Genomic DNA, 16264 nt, shown 5'->3' on the forward strand with positions numbered 1-16264 from the left:
CTAAACTTACAATAGGTTTTAGATTAAATTCACATTGCATGCTGATATATCTTATTTCTTATTTTTCTCATATATCTTATAGTGAACATGAAACGTCCTTTTTAGCATCAAAGAAAATTGTCTTATATTTTGCCATACAACCATAGACATCACTGTGTATATAATATAAATGTGTGCCTGCCAATTACAATGCTTTTTAAATTCTACCTTGAAAACCACTAAATTCTAACACAAAACCACTTTTCTTGCATTACTGCCAAGTTATTATCACCACTGAAAAATGGAACATGACTTCTATATGAGTCTGTTGCTCTTTTCCTATTCTACATGGGGTCCCCCCCCTCCACCACAACAAGAAGTATCACTGTTTGCAGCAATAACATGTATAACATTTGACATTGGTGTCTAGATACAGAAATATGTATCTAGATACCAATATACAGAAAGAAGGGGGTGCCTCCGTAGCCAGGTGGGAAGGAGCAGCAGTGCGTAGCACACGCTTCTTGATTAGACTGGGGTTCGAGCCCGTGAGCCACCAAATACGGAGGATGCAGAAAGGTCAGGGAATGACCACTGCATATCCCCAGAGCAATATGGCCTTAGTTGCTAATGCTCCTAAAAACCAAATAACAGCAACAGAAAGACGGATACAGAAAGAATACCCATCTTTCTATACAGAAAGACAAATAACATATTACAATTGTAATATGAAGTAATAAAGCAAATGTTCTCTCTGTATTTGTTTTAAAATTAAATTATCTATCAGTTGTGGGGAAACATAAATTTAGATATTAATGTGAATTCAACAGAATTCCACATAAGTTAGACTTTGTTGTAATTGACATTTCATCTGTTCTACATGTAGAGGTAAATGCATAATTGCATAAGTAATTTGTATATTCTGTGATATATATACATCAGAAATTCTTTGAAGAATAATTCAAGCTAGATAAGCACATAATAATAGAATAGTTTATTTTTTATTTTTTTGGTTTTTCATAATGCTAGCAGCATTAGATAATGCCAAGTTATAAATTTCATTGTATATAGGAGTCATTTCCAAGAAGATGGAGTCCAGTTCAGACACATGAATTTGGGAATCTCCATGCTACTTTGGCTACTTTAGTTCTTAGTTGTGATTTAACTCCTCAAAGGACCTGTGGTAAGAAATTGGCTCATGTTATTTTAAAGAAAATAAACAAATATTTTTATTTACTATGTAATTAAATCAGCTAATATTAAAATTCTTCAAACAGGCCTCTGAGGTTGGGTATGTTCATATTGTAGTTTTAAATGTTTTTCACCAACCTTATGTAGAAATAAAACACAAAGAAAACGAAAACTGGAATCTTGGTAACTATGTATTTATAATAAATTATATTTGTCTGTATTTACAATAAATTATATTTAACTTTACAACTAAAATATATGAAATATACATATAAAATATACATTAAAATATACTGGGTTAAGAACAATAAAATACATTAAAATATACTAAATTAAAATCGATAAAACCAAAGCTTTCGAAGGCGCCTGCCTTCTTCTTCAGCGGTATTTTCTTTGTTCTGCGGTGCGTCTTTAAATACCAGCAGGTTCACGGTACTCATCACATGTTTCATTCCCACGTGTTCCGTTCTCTTGTGTTATGGAACCGGAAGTGGCTCAAGAGTGGGTTAATAGTAGCCTCAGAGAGGGGATGGATCCGCATTCCTCTATCTCTATTAATGTTGACTGTGGAACAGATCCGCAAACTCTCAAGCCACTTGCGGTCCCAGAACTTATTCGCCCGATCGGTGATGATAGCCTCGTCCAGGGAGATGTGGTGCTGCTTTTCCCAAAAATGCTCGGCCACGGCGGACTTACCATAGTCCGCACTTCTTATTGCCTTAGTGTGCTCCCCCAGACGGTCTTTGAGACGGCGTTTTGTTTCCCCTACATAACACTCCCCACAATCCGGGCATCTAATACTGTATACGACCCCACTTGCATTCTCTTTTTGAATGGGGTCCTTTACTTGTGACACGATTGTGTGCAGCCTCCGCCCCGGAAGCTGCACACAACGTGTCTGATAATTTCTTAGTATTCTAGTTATGTGATCGGTTAGACTCGGATAGTAGGGAATATATGCAGTGGATACTGGCATAAAAGATTCGCCTCTCCTCTGATTTCCTTTAATATATTTTTCTATAATCCTCTGGGGGTAGCCACATTTTGTAAGATCCGTCGTGACGCGTTCATACTCTATCTTCCTATCCTCGGAGGTACTACAGTGTGATTTTGCCCTGTCAACTAATGTTCTAACCACACTGTTCCTATGATGGTTGGCCTGAGCTGAATTGTAGTGCGAATATTGACCTTTACACATCGATTTCCTATAGACCTTAGTCTTTAGTTGTTGGTCTTCCCTACAGACCAACACATCTAGGAACGGCAAAACTCCTCCTTCTTCTGCCTCCGAGATAAATTGTATGAATGGGGAGAAGCCGTTTAAAATATTCAACACCTGATCTTCACTCCCCTTTCGAATAATTGAAAACGTATCATCTACGTATCTTTTCCAGGGGCGCATAGGGAGAACACTAACATTAAATATTCTAGCCTCGAGCTCCTCCATAGCTAAATTAGCTATAATTGCATTAGCATTAGCATTAGCATTAGTAGAGGCATTTGATGCAAGAAAGCAAGCTTATGCAGCATCAGCCAAAAAAAAAAAAAAAAGTAACATAAATAAATAAAAATAACCACTTCCACTTCACCCCTCTGTTCGTTCGAAATACCTGTCCAGCTGAGCCTTAAACTTATTTAGGCTATCAACTTCCACGACAAGGGATGGAAGTCTGTTCCACCCACCAACCACCCGCTGGCTAAAGGCAAATTTCCGCACATCTATCCTACATCTGTCTTTCCTCAATTTGAATTTATGCTATTGAATTGCGCTAATGGGGCAGCCCATGGCTGTACCGTTAACCTGCTTATACATAGTATTATCAAACACCATAGTGGTGCTTGAGAGGCATAATTCTATACCTTTCTCAATATCCTCTAAATTTAATTGTGTTCTAGTATTTAGAGTAGTATCTCTCTGTAAGGCCATGTGTGCACAACGCACTCCATGGTCAATCGGAATACACGTAAATAGAGATTTCACGTCGAAAGATATCATAATTTCATTCTCTTCTATGCTTTGGCTTCTAATAAAATGCACAAAGTCTTTGCTATCCTTAATACTAAATTCAGAAAGTCCTACTAATGGAGATAATAATTTGGCTAAGAAACCAGATAGTGCATATGTGGGACTGCCTATAAATGAGACTATGGGTCTAAGTGGTACACCCATTTTATGAATTTTGGGCAAGCCATAAAATCTTAGTATTTGGCTCCCTGTAGCATGCAGTACCCAATATTGTTCTTTGGAAATTTTGCTGGACTTAAGCCAACACTGTACCATTCTATTCACTTGCCGTTCCAAGCTAAGCAGTGGACTTTTCTGAATAACCTTATAGGTTGTATGATCATTCAATAAATCCAACGCCTTATTTAGATATGCTTCCTTATCAAGAACCACCGTTGCCCTACCTTTGTCCGTGGGTAAGACCACAATGCTATCATCTTGCTTGAGGCTTTTTATCGCTAATTTTTGCTTCACATTGAGATTAGAGGGGGCGTTTTTAGCTTGACTGAGGATGGCTGCTGTTTTAACTCTAATTTCATTAGCCATATCTTCGGGAAGTTTATTTATAGGTCTTTCCACGCCCATTGCTATTTCTGCAACGGGTATTCTGGACGGAATCATGGAAAATTTTGGTCCTAAATTTAGAACCTCCAATTGATCTTTAGTTAGTTGTTTACTGCTCATATTCACTATAAAATCCTTGGCAGTACTATCACTATTGCCTCTAAACTTGGTTTGTTCTCTAAGTCTGTCAAACTTCCCCATTTGTCTTCGTCTATAGTGGCCGAGCATTTTTGGGAGAAGCAGCACCACATCTCCCCGGACGAGGCTATCATCACCGATCGGGCGAATAAGTTCTGGGACCGCAAGTGGCTTGAGAGTTTGCGGATCTGTTCCACAGTCAACATTAATAGAGATAGAGGAATGCGGATCCATCCCCTCTTTGAGGCTACTATCCTCAGAAGGGATGAACGGTTCCATATGACCCACTCTCGAGCCACTTCCGGGTTCCATAACACAAGAGAACGGAACACGTGGGAATGAAACATGTGATGAGTACCGTGAACCTGCTGGTATTTAAAGACGCACCGCAGAACAAAGAAAATACCGCTGAAGAAGAAGGCAGGAGCCTTCGAAAGCTTTGGTTTTATCGATTTTAATTTAGTATATTTTAATGTATTTTATTGTTCTTAACCCAGTATATTTTAATGTATATTTTATATGTATATTTCATATATTTTAGTTGTAAAGTTAAATATAATTTATTGTAAATACAGACAAATATAATTTATTATAAATACATAGTTACCAAGATTCCAGTTTTCGTTTTCTTTGTGTTTTTTTTCTACATAAGGTTGGTGAAAAACATTTAAAACTACAATATAATATTAAAACATTCATATTTTTATTGTGATCATTGAACCAAAGAGAAAAGGCAAGATCATTATCAAATTGAATAATTACTATTGTTAGTTTATTGTTTAGTGATTAATTATGTTACTTTATTTTAACAAAAAGTTCTGTTAGTTCTATTAGATAGTATTTTGAGTTTACAGTTCTTCAAATGAACTCTATCCCACTTTCCATTCACTGGCCTTAAGATTCCTTAAAAAGGTGAATATACAATAAATGAACAAATTTTTCACAGTTTTGAAGATGTAGATGACAAAAAGATTATATTTTGGCCCTACTTTCCAGTGCACAAACAAATTATAACTGATCAATTTTGTAATAATATAATCTCTTTTTAATCAGAAAAGAAGCATCAACAGAGGATTTTTTTTCTGGTTATAAATGTTATGATTTTTTTTTAATTGCCTTACACTACTTTTTATCATTTAAAATTAAATAAAATATCACTGTCAAATGATGTCTTTGACTATGACTAGCCCCTTGTGGTCATTAAATTTACATTGCTGTTGTTTCTAGATCTTTTTCTTTCTGAAATTTTAAGTGAATTTCCTTCTCTTCAGCATTAGCATTAATAGGGCATATGATGCAAGAAAGCAACTTATATAGCATCAGCCAAAAAAACACCCTTCCCATTTCACCCATCCATTCACTCCAAATGTTTGTCTAGTTCTGCCTTGAACATATTTTAGTTGCCGACCAACACTACAACAATTGGAAGTTTGTTCCAACTATCAACCACCCTCTTGCTATAGGCGAATTTCCACACATCTATTCTACAATTGTCTTCCTTAATTTGAATTTATGCCCTCGAAGGTGTGTAATCTGAGCAAGAGGAAGAATCCCATCACCATTGTACTTCCTCAAACCATTCAAGGCCTTATACACCTCAATCAGACCACCTCACAGGTGCCTAGTCTCCAGAAGCTGCAATTTGCAGAACTTAAGCCTTTATTGGTAACACCAACCATTTGTTCCGCTCAGCAATATCCTTCCCCTTCTCTGTACTCGTTCCAGCAACTCTACATCTTTCCTAAAATAAGGCTTCCAGATCTGTATACAGTACTCAAGGTGGGCCTGACCATTGACTTATACAAGGGGACAACACCCGCTTATCCTGCTAGTAAAATTCCTGTATATCATTGATAAGAGCTACTTTTGTAGCCTTTTTGCACTGCTCAGAAAACTTCATATCTGACTGCACAATTTCCTCCAGGTCCTTTTCATTCTCCACTACCCTGAGTGTAGTACCACCCAGTTGATAAGTTGGGATTACTGCTACCCATATGCTTGACATCTCAACTTGCTTCTTACCGTAATGGTAGTCAAGCATTCTGATCTCTTGCGAGTACTTTGACAGAATTAAAAACCTATTTATCCTATTTTAATGTATGATTAAAGGACAAACAATAACTGTTAATAAAATAGCATGAGCAGTTGAAAATTAGCATTAGAAAGGACACATGATACAAGAAAGCAAGCTTATATAGCATCAGCCATAAAAACACACACACACACCCTTCTCATTTCACTCATCCACCTGCTCCAAATGTTTGTCTAGTTCTGCCTTGAATCTGTTTAAGCTATCAACTTCTACAATGACAGATGGAAATTTGTTTCAGCAATCAACCCCCCCTGCTGGCTAAAGGCAAACTTCTGCACATCTATCCTACACCTGTCTTTCCTCAATTTGAATTTATGCCCTCTCAAGCGATTATTCTGAGCAAGAGGAAGAATCCCGTCAGAACTGAGAATGCTTAAACCATTCAAGACTTTATACACCTCAATCAGATTACCTCCCAGGTGCCTAGTCTCCAGACACTGTAATTTGCAAAACTTAAGCCTTTCTTCGTAAGAGCAACCCTTTCTTCCATTCACTAATCTTCTTGCCCTTCTCTATACTCATTCCAGCAGCTCTACATCCTTCTTAAAATGAGGCCTCCAGACCTGTATACAGTACTCGAAGTGTCAATTGCCTTATACAAGGGGATAATCACCTCCTTATCCCTGCTAGAAAAATTCCTGTATATCATTGACAAGACACCATGGGCTACTCTTGCAGACCATCTGCACTGCTTAGAAAACTTCATATCTGCCTGCACAATTACCCCAGGTCCTTTTCACACTCAACCACTGTAAGTGTACTGTTCAAGAGAAGAATGTTGCATATCGTAATTGGCTTGTTTCCAATTCTTCAGTTTCATTTTCTGCCTACATCAAAGCTCATAACAATTGTAAAGCAGTCCAAACTAGATTTTGAACAGGCTAAGAGTAGAAAACTTGCTTCTTGCCCTAATGGTAGTCAAGCATTCTGGTCTCTTGCCAAAGCTATTAGCTGCATCTTTTGCCCATCTCTGCTGCCACCTCTGTCAAAACCAGATGGTTCTGTTGTCACTTCGGCCAAGGATAAAGCTGACCTGCTAGCATCCCACTTTCCCTCCAACTCATGTATTAATGATCTTGGTAAAAGAACTCCCAACATTCCCAACACGCTCCATTCAATGCCTTCTGTGGTTTTCCATCAAAAGAATGTCAGAAGGATTTTGACTTTTGACGAATCTTGATGCTAAGAAAGCTCCAGGTCCTGATGGTATTCCTCCACTTGTTTCTCAAAACCTGTGCTCCTGAACTTATTCCTGTTCTTTGCCGCTTTTTTTAACTTTCTTATTCCAAAGGTGTTTTTCTTTCTGTTTGGAAATTTGCCCATATCCAGCCAGTTCCTAAAAAGGGTGACAAAACTCTCCCATCCAATTATCGTCCCATTGCAATTATTTCTACTCTTTTTAAAGTAATGGAGAAATCAATTAACCGCTAACTCTTAAACAACGTAGAAACCTTCCATCTGATTAACTATTGCCAGTATAGATTCGATCAGTGTCGATCCACTGGTGATATTTTGACTTATGTTACCCATTTATGGACAAATTGAATGGAAAAGTTCAGTGAAACACAAGCAGCTGCTCTTGACATCTCAAAGGCTTTCGATTGTGTTTGGCTAAAGGTCTTCTAAACAAGCTTCCATCTTATGGTTTGCCAACTGTTTTTTTATAATTGGTTATCCAGTTTTCTCTCTGATTGCGCACTAAGGGTGATGGTAGATGGCTCTCTGTCTTCTAACTTCTCCACTAATGCTGGTGTCCCCCAAGGGTCAGTTCTTTCCCCCACTCTTTTCCTCTTGTATGTTAATAACCTTCTTCCATTGTCTGGAAATCCTATCCATAGTTTTCCAGATGATAGCATATTGCATTCCACTTTCCAGTTCGTCAATAATTGCAAAGCAGTTATTAATCAGTCCAGGCTAGATTTCGAACAGGCTAAGAATTAAAAACTTGTTTCTTGTCCAAATGGTGGTCTAGCATTCTGGTCTCTTGCCAAAACTATTGGCTGCAACTGTTGTCCATTTCTGTTCCTATCTCTGTTAAAACCAGATGATTCTTTTGCCATTTCAGCCAATGATAAAGCTTACCTGGTAGCAAATGTTTTTTCTTCCAACTCGTGTACTGATGATCTTGATAAACCACCTCCCACCATTCTCAGTATACTCCATTCAATGTCTCTTGTGATCTTCTGTCAAAAGGATTTTGAACAGTCTTGATGCTAAGAAAGCTCCAGGTCCTGATGCTATTTCTCCAATTGTTTTTAAGTGGAGTCTGAGAAATCGTAAACTGCAAAAGACTCTAACCTCAGATATGGAAACCAATGACAACACTAAAAATGATGAAACCATCTTAGAAATATGTGCTGAGGAAGACATGGATACTGCACTACCCACTTTCTCGAGAAAAGATAAAATAAAATTGGAATGCTATAAACAGATTGGCAGAAATACTTTCTACTTCAAAAGCTAAATAATGGATCAATTGATTCAATGGAATTGTAGAGGCCTCCGTATCAACATAGATGGCATTCACAATTTGATAAATCAGCATCATCCAGCAGGTATCTGTCTACAAGAAATGAATCTTTCTGCACAAATGACACTTTCAGTTAAAACTATACTTTGTTCGGACAAGACAGGATCACTACCCATGGTTCGCATTGTGGTGTAGCTATACTGATTGACAGTAAAATTCCATCCAGACGTATTCCTGTACAAACCACTTTAGAAGTAGTTGCGGTACGCCTTGCTATTGGCACAACACTTACTCTTGTATCGATATAAAGGTAAAGTGCAGCCATTATCAACCCACTACAGGATGGAAGCCTCCTCAACAATTCATGCTGAGGGAAAATGGACCATAATCTGCCATGCTGGTCCAGTGCGAGTTGGCAGATCAACCGTATTCAGCAGTCAGGGGCTTGGACCCCGGTCTACTCAAAGAGCGTGTGCTACTGCACTCCCGCTCCTGACCACTCGGCTACGGAGCCATTTTGTATCTATATATATCTCACCAAATCAGAACTGCTCTATAACTGAACTAGATGATCTTTTCCAACAACTACCCTCTCCTTTCTGCATATTGGTTGATTTTAATGCGCATTACCAGTTATGGGGATCTTTGCAGACAGACAACCGGGCACGCACGATAGAGGCTTTTCTTGTAAAGCATAATATCACACTGCTTAACACAGGCTCCCACACCTATGTCCATTTTCCAACAGGCTCAACCTCTGCTATAGACCTGTCGATGTGCTCACCCTTATTATTTCCAGACTTCGATTGGAGGGGAGAACCCATTAAATAGTGATTATTTTCCTATAATCTGTAAGCTCTGCACAAGGAGAAACTTACCATTAAGTGGTTGAACTAAAGGAAATTCTCAAAAGCTGACTGGAATAAATATGCATCCAGTATTACACTAGATGATGATATTATCCAGTATCACTCCATAGATAATGCCGTTAAACACATCAGAGAAGAAATGTTGGCAGCTGCTGCTATTACCATTCCTCAAACTTCAAATAAAGTATCCAGACACAAAACTACTGGTGGAATTCATCATGTAACACTGCTAAAAGAGAAAAGAACAAGGCATGTAATCAGTTTCGAAAGAATCCAACCACTACCAATCTCATTATCTACAAGTAACTTAAAGCTCATGCCCATTACATCTGGCAAAAAGCTAAAAAAGAATCTTGGATTCGTTTTGCCTCATCTGTCACTAAAGACACAAGTGCAGGACTAATCTGGTGGAAAATAAGATGCCTTACTGGTAAGTTTGCATCAATTCCTTCCCCAATCATCGTCTATAAAGGACAGGAGATAACCCTTCCAGAAGATATTGTAAACATCCTCGTGGAATCTTTTGCCCACCATTCTGCCTCAACCGTATATGAACCAACCTTCCTAAAAGCCAAAACAATGGCTGAAAAATATAAAATAATTTTCGGAACAAAGTCAGCCCTCTCTTATAATGAAACACTTACCATTTATGAATTAGAAGAATCTTTAAAAAAGTCAGCCAATAGTGCACCTGGTCCAGACGGCATATACTACTTAATGTTAAAGAATCTAAATGAGAATACTCGTTATGCTCTCCTAAAACTTTTCAACCAAATATTTTTTGCAATTTACTTTCCCATTTCCTAACGACATTCTGTTGTTCTACCCATTCCAAAACCAGAAAAAGACCAATCAGACCCACATAATTATATACCAATCTCACTTACTAGCTGCCTGGGTAAGACTCTGGAAAAAAATGGTACACAGTCGTCTGACTTGGTATCTAGAAACTCAAACTACTGTGAACAACGATCAGTTTGGATTTCGTAAAAACAGATCTACCCTAGATCTTATGATAAAGGCTGAGGCAAATGTGCGAAATGCATTCATAAAGAACAAACATTTGGTCATGGTGAGCTTAGATATAGAGAAAGCCTTTGAAACCACGTGGCATGGCATTGTTTGTGACCTACATGCCCTAGGACTAAGGGGACATTTACCATCATTAATTGAGAGCTTTCTCGAATATCGAACCTTTCAGATTTGTTATCAAAGTGCACTCTCCAAAATTTGCATACAGGAGGAAGGAGTCCCACAAAGGTCAGTCCTCAATGCCACACTCTTCACAGTTAGAATACACACTCTAACAACAATTATCCCGAATTCAGTAGAAACTTATCTTTATGCCAATGACCTCACTATATCCAGTCACTCGCAAAATATGTTCTCCATTGAAAGGAAATTCCAACTGTCAATAAACAGAACACAATCATGGATGTTACAAAATGGTTACCGACTATCTCCACAAAAAACGTTTGCTATACACTTCTGCAAGAAATGAAAACTGCACCCTGATCCTGAATTGCACCTGGGAAATCATGCTATTCCAGTCAATGACAATATTAGATTCCTAGGTTTAATATTGGATAAGAAATTAAACTTCCTGAAACGCATACAGCATGTACAAAGTATTTGTTTGAAGAAAATGAATATCCTTAGAGTGCTTTCTGCGATATCATGGAGAGCTGACCGATACTCCCTTCTTCACCTATATTAAACCATAATCCGATCCAGACTAGACTATGGTGCACCCGTATGTGACTCAGCTAGAAAATCAGCATTACATTCCCTCAATATCATTCAGTGCAATGCACTTAGAATAGCTCTAGTCCATAGTCTATATATTGATGCACATGAACCTCCATTATCCTTAACAGAAACAGATGCTGCTTACATACGCTGCCAAAATTCGAAGTATGCCCTCACATCCTATCTGGCCTTACTCTTTAACCCATCATTCCTAAATTTCTACAGAAATAAACCAAATGAAAATAAACCTGCTGGAATTAGATTGAAGGATGTTGCTCAGAATTGGAGTGTCCCACTTGACAATATCCATCCAGACACCGAAGAAATGGAGCCTCCATGGTCCCCTTTTAAACCTTTATGTGATGACTTTTTTCGAAAGTATGGAAAACAGGCACTGGAAAATCAAAATATATAGCAGCTTTCAGCCGATGCATGAGCAAACACACACTGTCTGCAAATATATACTGATGGATCCAAATCTGATATAGGTGTAGGTGCTTCAGTAGTTCTTCCAACTTGTGCAGTCTCTGAAAAACGTTTCCCTAGTATTGCAGTATTTATACCGCTGAACTCCATGCAATAAAAATGGCTATCGAACACGTCAACAACAGGTCTAATGAAGTGATCATAATCTATACCGATTCCTTGAGTTCAGTAACTTCTTTACAACACAAATGTCCAAACTCTCATCCTATTCTGAAAGAAATCATAGCACAGTTAATTAATCTCGCAGAATATAACACAGAGGTAAGGTTCTGCTGGATTCCTGGGCATGCTGGAATCCAGGGAAATGAGAAAGCAGATCAAGCAGCAAAAAATCCAGTCAACCCCAAGTCTTCACTTGCTTCAATTCTTTATATGGATTGCAAACTCATCATAAAACTTTTATGTATTGACCAATGGGCATCAGTATGGCAGCAACAGACACATAATAAACTTTTCCAAATAAAGAAACAGTTGCAATACTGGAAATCTAGTTCACGATTAAATAGACGAAGAGGTTGTTCTTGCAAGGACACGAATTGGGCATTCCCACCTCACCCACCTCCACTTGTTGACAGGTGATAAATCTCACTGCCGTCATTGTCCCGCCCTACTTACAGTGAAACACATTCTCCTCGAATGTCCCCACAATCATACTGCTCGACTAAAATTTTAAATCTGCTTTAACTCAAAACAATTCATTAGAGATGAATTGTTTTGAGTTGTTCTCAGTAATGATGCAGATTTATCTGACTTATTTAATTTTTTAAAACAAATTCATTTATATGAACTTCTCTGACATATGACTGGGAAAAAAAGTCATTTGCAGAATTACTGTGATAGGCACAATTTGGCCTTAGTTGCCCTTGTGCAAATAAACTTCCATTAAAACCAACCAGATCAACCAACCTAAAAAAGGTGACAAATCCTTCCTATCCAATTATCATCCCATTGCACTTACTTCTGCTCTTTCTAAAGTAATGGAGAAATCAGTTAACTGATAACTCCTGAACTATCTTTTCCACCTCATCGATGATCGCCAGTATGGATTCCATTAGTTTGATCAACTGGTGATATTCTGGCTTATATTACACATCTATGGACAAATTGAATGGAAAAGTTTGGTGAAACTCAAGCAGTTGTGCCTAACGTTTCGATGGCTTTTGAAAAGTCTTATAAATAAGCTACCATCCTATGGTTTTCCAACTGTTTTTTATAATTGGGTATCCGTTTTTCTCTACAACTGGTCACAGATCTGGAAAAGTACCACCAACAATAAACTTTACCAGATAAAACATGAACCAAAGCTGTGGCTCTCTAGCTTCTGACGAAACAGAAGAGAAGAAGTGGTATTTGCAAGACTCAGAATTGGACACACTCATCATACACATCCCTTCCTACTACTGTGAGAAAATCCACCTCAGTGTTAATCCTGTCAGACCCAACTTACGGTCCGTCATTTTCTGTTTGATTATTCCTTACATTCAACCATCTGCTTTAACACTTTTCAATCTCTCTCTCTCCATTGAATATGACTCGTGATTTATATCACTTCATAGGAAATGAAGCAAATATTGAAGAAATTTTGATGTACCTAAAATGTTTTGACCTGTACAGGAGCATGTAATTTAAAATCTATAGCTATATGTTGCCTGTAAATAAACAATGAACAGACACAATTTAGCTTCAGTAGCCCTTGTGTCGTTAAGTCAAATACCAACAAGTGTTTTCTTTTTGACCGCTCACTACTGGTGATGGTAGATGGGTCTCTGTTTTCTGACTTCTCCACTAATGCTGGTGTTCCCCAAAGTTCAGTTCTTTCTCCCACTCTTTTCCAGTGGCAGGTGTATATTAATGACATTTTTCCATTGACTGGTAATCCTATCCATTGTTTTGCTGATGATAGCACATTGCATTCTGCTTTCCAGTTTGAGAAAACTTGCGCTCTGCACAAGGAGCTTCAACATCCCGAATATCCACTGCCAATTTCTTAAATACCGATCTCCAGGTAATTCTTCAGTGTGGTAAAGATAACTTAAAAAAGGCCTTTTTCTTCGGTTTCCATAATTATATAACAATATTGCCATATCCAAAAGAGCAGGAACTAAAATATTTAATAGTTAGGATATAAAAATATACAAGTTATATAAGCAAACAGGAGCTTTCAGGACGATGGGTCCCTTCATCAGCTAACATTAATACACAAATACTTTACAATGGAATATTAAATAATACTGGGCGTAGTAATGTATTAGAGAGGTGAAGCACATGCACAAGATCGAACGTTAAATGGAAGTTAAGCATGAAGTTGGTTAAAGTGCTTCACTTGTCTAATACATGACCACGCCCGGCATTATTTGATATTCCATTGTAACGTATTTGTATATTAAAGTTAGCTAATAAAGGGACCCATCATTCCAAAAGCTCCTGATTGTTTATATAATTTGTATATTTTTGTATCCCTCCTAAAAAAAATATTTTAGTTCCTGCTCTTTTTTCAGACATGACAGTATTCTTATATAAGGATAATTTAGTTGATTTCAATCCTTCTAAAACTCTGTCTTGTCTTATATCTTACAAAAAGAATTCTGCTCCTATGCTTATCTTCAGTGACATTCTGATTTCTAGGCAAAATCATATTTCTCTCTTGGCATGAGCACGTTGTAAATATACTTCCTCTGCATCTAAAAAACTGGGTTTTCTCTTTCATTCTCGGCATTACTTTTCTTCTAAACAGCTGTTCATTCGGTACAAATCGCTAATTCACCCTACATGGAATATTGTTCCAACATCCTGGGTGATACCCTTATAAAATCTCTCTCAGACTTTTAGATTCCATTCAAAAGAGATCAGATAGGTTAATTAATGACTCATCTCTAACGAGTCTCTCCACTTTGTCTCATAGATGTTCTGTTTCTGCTGCATGCCTTTTCTGTAGATATTTCCATGGGCACTGTTCTTCTGAATTATCTTTTATAATTCCCGCTCTCTCTTCCAAAGCAGTCCAAACACATGCCTCAACCAGTCAACATCCTTTTACTGTCCAACTTCAAACTCACAGAACCAACATTTCTTCTTCCTCATTTATTTATTCAGCTTCTGTTTTCTGGAACAACCTTCCTTCATATGTATTTCCCGAAAATTCCAATCTACAGAAGTTAGAGTCTAATGTCAACAAGTATATTCTTTCACCTCCTCACCCTTCAACCCATGTGCGGTACTAATACCTCTTGTGTTTGTGGTTTCATTAAAAAAAAAAACTCTAACAGGAAGATAATGATTTTGTAATAACTGAAGGTGGAGCAGAAATCGTTGAAGTTAAACATAAGAAAGCCACCTGGGGTGAATGGGATCTATCCATTATTAAGGTGAATGGGATCTATCCATTATTATATTAAGGGAGGCAGAAAGGAAATAAGCAAACCCTTAGAGATAATTAGGAGAGTATGTTGGATTTTGGGAGGTCCCCATGGATTGGTGATGTGCAAATGTATTATCCCCAATTCACAAAGGGGGATCAGTGGGTGACACGAGTAATTACAGACCTATTAATTTAACTTCTGTTCCAAGTGAAATAAAGAGTCACTGGTTAAAGAAGCAATGCAGGATCATCTAGACAAGACTGGTTGTAGTTCAGACACAGCACAGGTTTGTTAAGGGAAAATCTTGCCTGACCAATTTGATTGGATACTACGATGTAATTACAAAGGAATTGGATGCAAAAAATAAATTTGATATCATATACTTGGATTTCAGGAAAGCTTTGATACTGTTGCACGTGAAAGAATGCTGTACAGATTAGAGTAGTATGGCATTTAAAAGGCAAGTTGCTGCTATGGATAAAGGGATGGCAGAGTGGTAATCAATGGACACTGCTCTTTGTGGACTAATGTTATTAGTAGAGTCCCCCATGGTTTGATGTCGGGACCGTTGTTGTTTTTTCTATATTTATCAATGATATTAATTAAGTATATCAGGCTTACTGTCCAAGTTTGCAGATTATACAAAGGTTGGCAGGGTTGTTAATGACAGTAAAGTCGGTACACAGCTTCAACAGAATCTAGAAAAGATGGGTGGAGAGGTGGCAACTTAAGATTAGCATTGACAAATGCAAAGTACTTCATAGGTTAGCAGTAACCTCAGAGTAATGTACCAACTGTGCAGTACTACACTCATGGTAGTGGACAATGAAAAAGACCTGGGCATAATTGTGCAGTCAGATATGAAGTTTTCAGAGCAGTGTAGACAGGTGCCAGATCAGCTCATGGGGTTGTCAATAATATACAGGAACTTTAATATACAGGAACAGCTAGCAGGGATAAGGAGGTGATTTTCCCTTTGTATAAGGCCATTTTCCTACTGACAGTGACAATATTGCTGCTGTGGATACATTCCTAGAAGCCGCAGAGTAAACTTTCTTTGCAGCTGGAATCAACACATTGCAGCTTCAAAGTGAGAAGTGTATTGAGTCCAAAGGGAGTCTGGTTTACTTGCTATACACAAAAAACATTCAATTGTACAGCAAGTAAACCAAGTGATCAATAACATTAGTAAACCAAGTGATCAATAACATTAAAAGACCACATATACCCAAATTAAGTAGGTATGAAAGTAAGGCCTTACTTTCATGACCTTCGAGAAAACAAGGATATTGTAATTCAAAAACAAAAAGCCGACAAGGGTATACAGTAGTAATACTCAATAAATTAGATTATAATAGCAAG

The 16264-nt window shown here is 37.7% G+C and overlaps 1 protein-coding gene across 2 annotated transcripts in view; it reads left to right on the forward strand.

Annotated features, from left to right (window-relative positions):
- The window catches only part of LOC150081121 (ubiquitin carboxyl-terminal hydrolase 24-like), a 908750-nt gene that overhangs the window by 803563 nt on the left and 88923 nt on the right, over nucleotides 1-16264 (forward strand). For both annotated transcript variants that reach the window (XM_090381072.1, XM_090381073.1), the window contains exon 52: nucleotides 1051-1162. In XM_090381072.1, coding sequence (XP_090237198.1) covers nucleotides 1051-1162 — 112 coding nt within the window. The remainder of the gene's footprint in view (nucleotides 1-1050; nucleotides 1163-16264) is intronic.

This window comes from Mastigoproctus giganteus, chromosome 9, assembly GCF_048544385.1.
Source record: "Mastigoproctus giganteus isolate SK-2022 chromosome 9, ASM4854438v1, whole genome shotgun sequence".
In the NCBI taxonomy this organism is placed as follows: Eukaryota; Metazoa; Arthropoda; class Arachnida; order Uropygi; family Thelyphonidae; genus Mastigoproctus; species Mastigoproctus giganteus.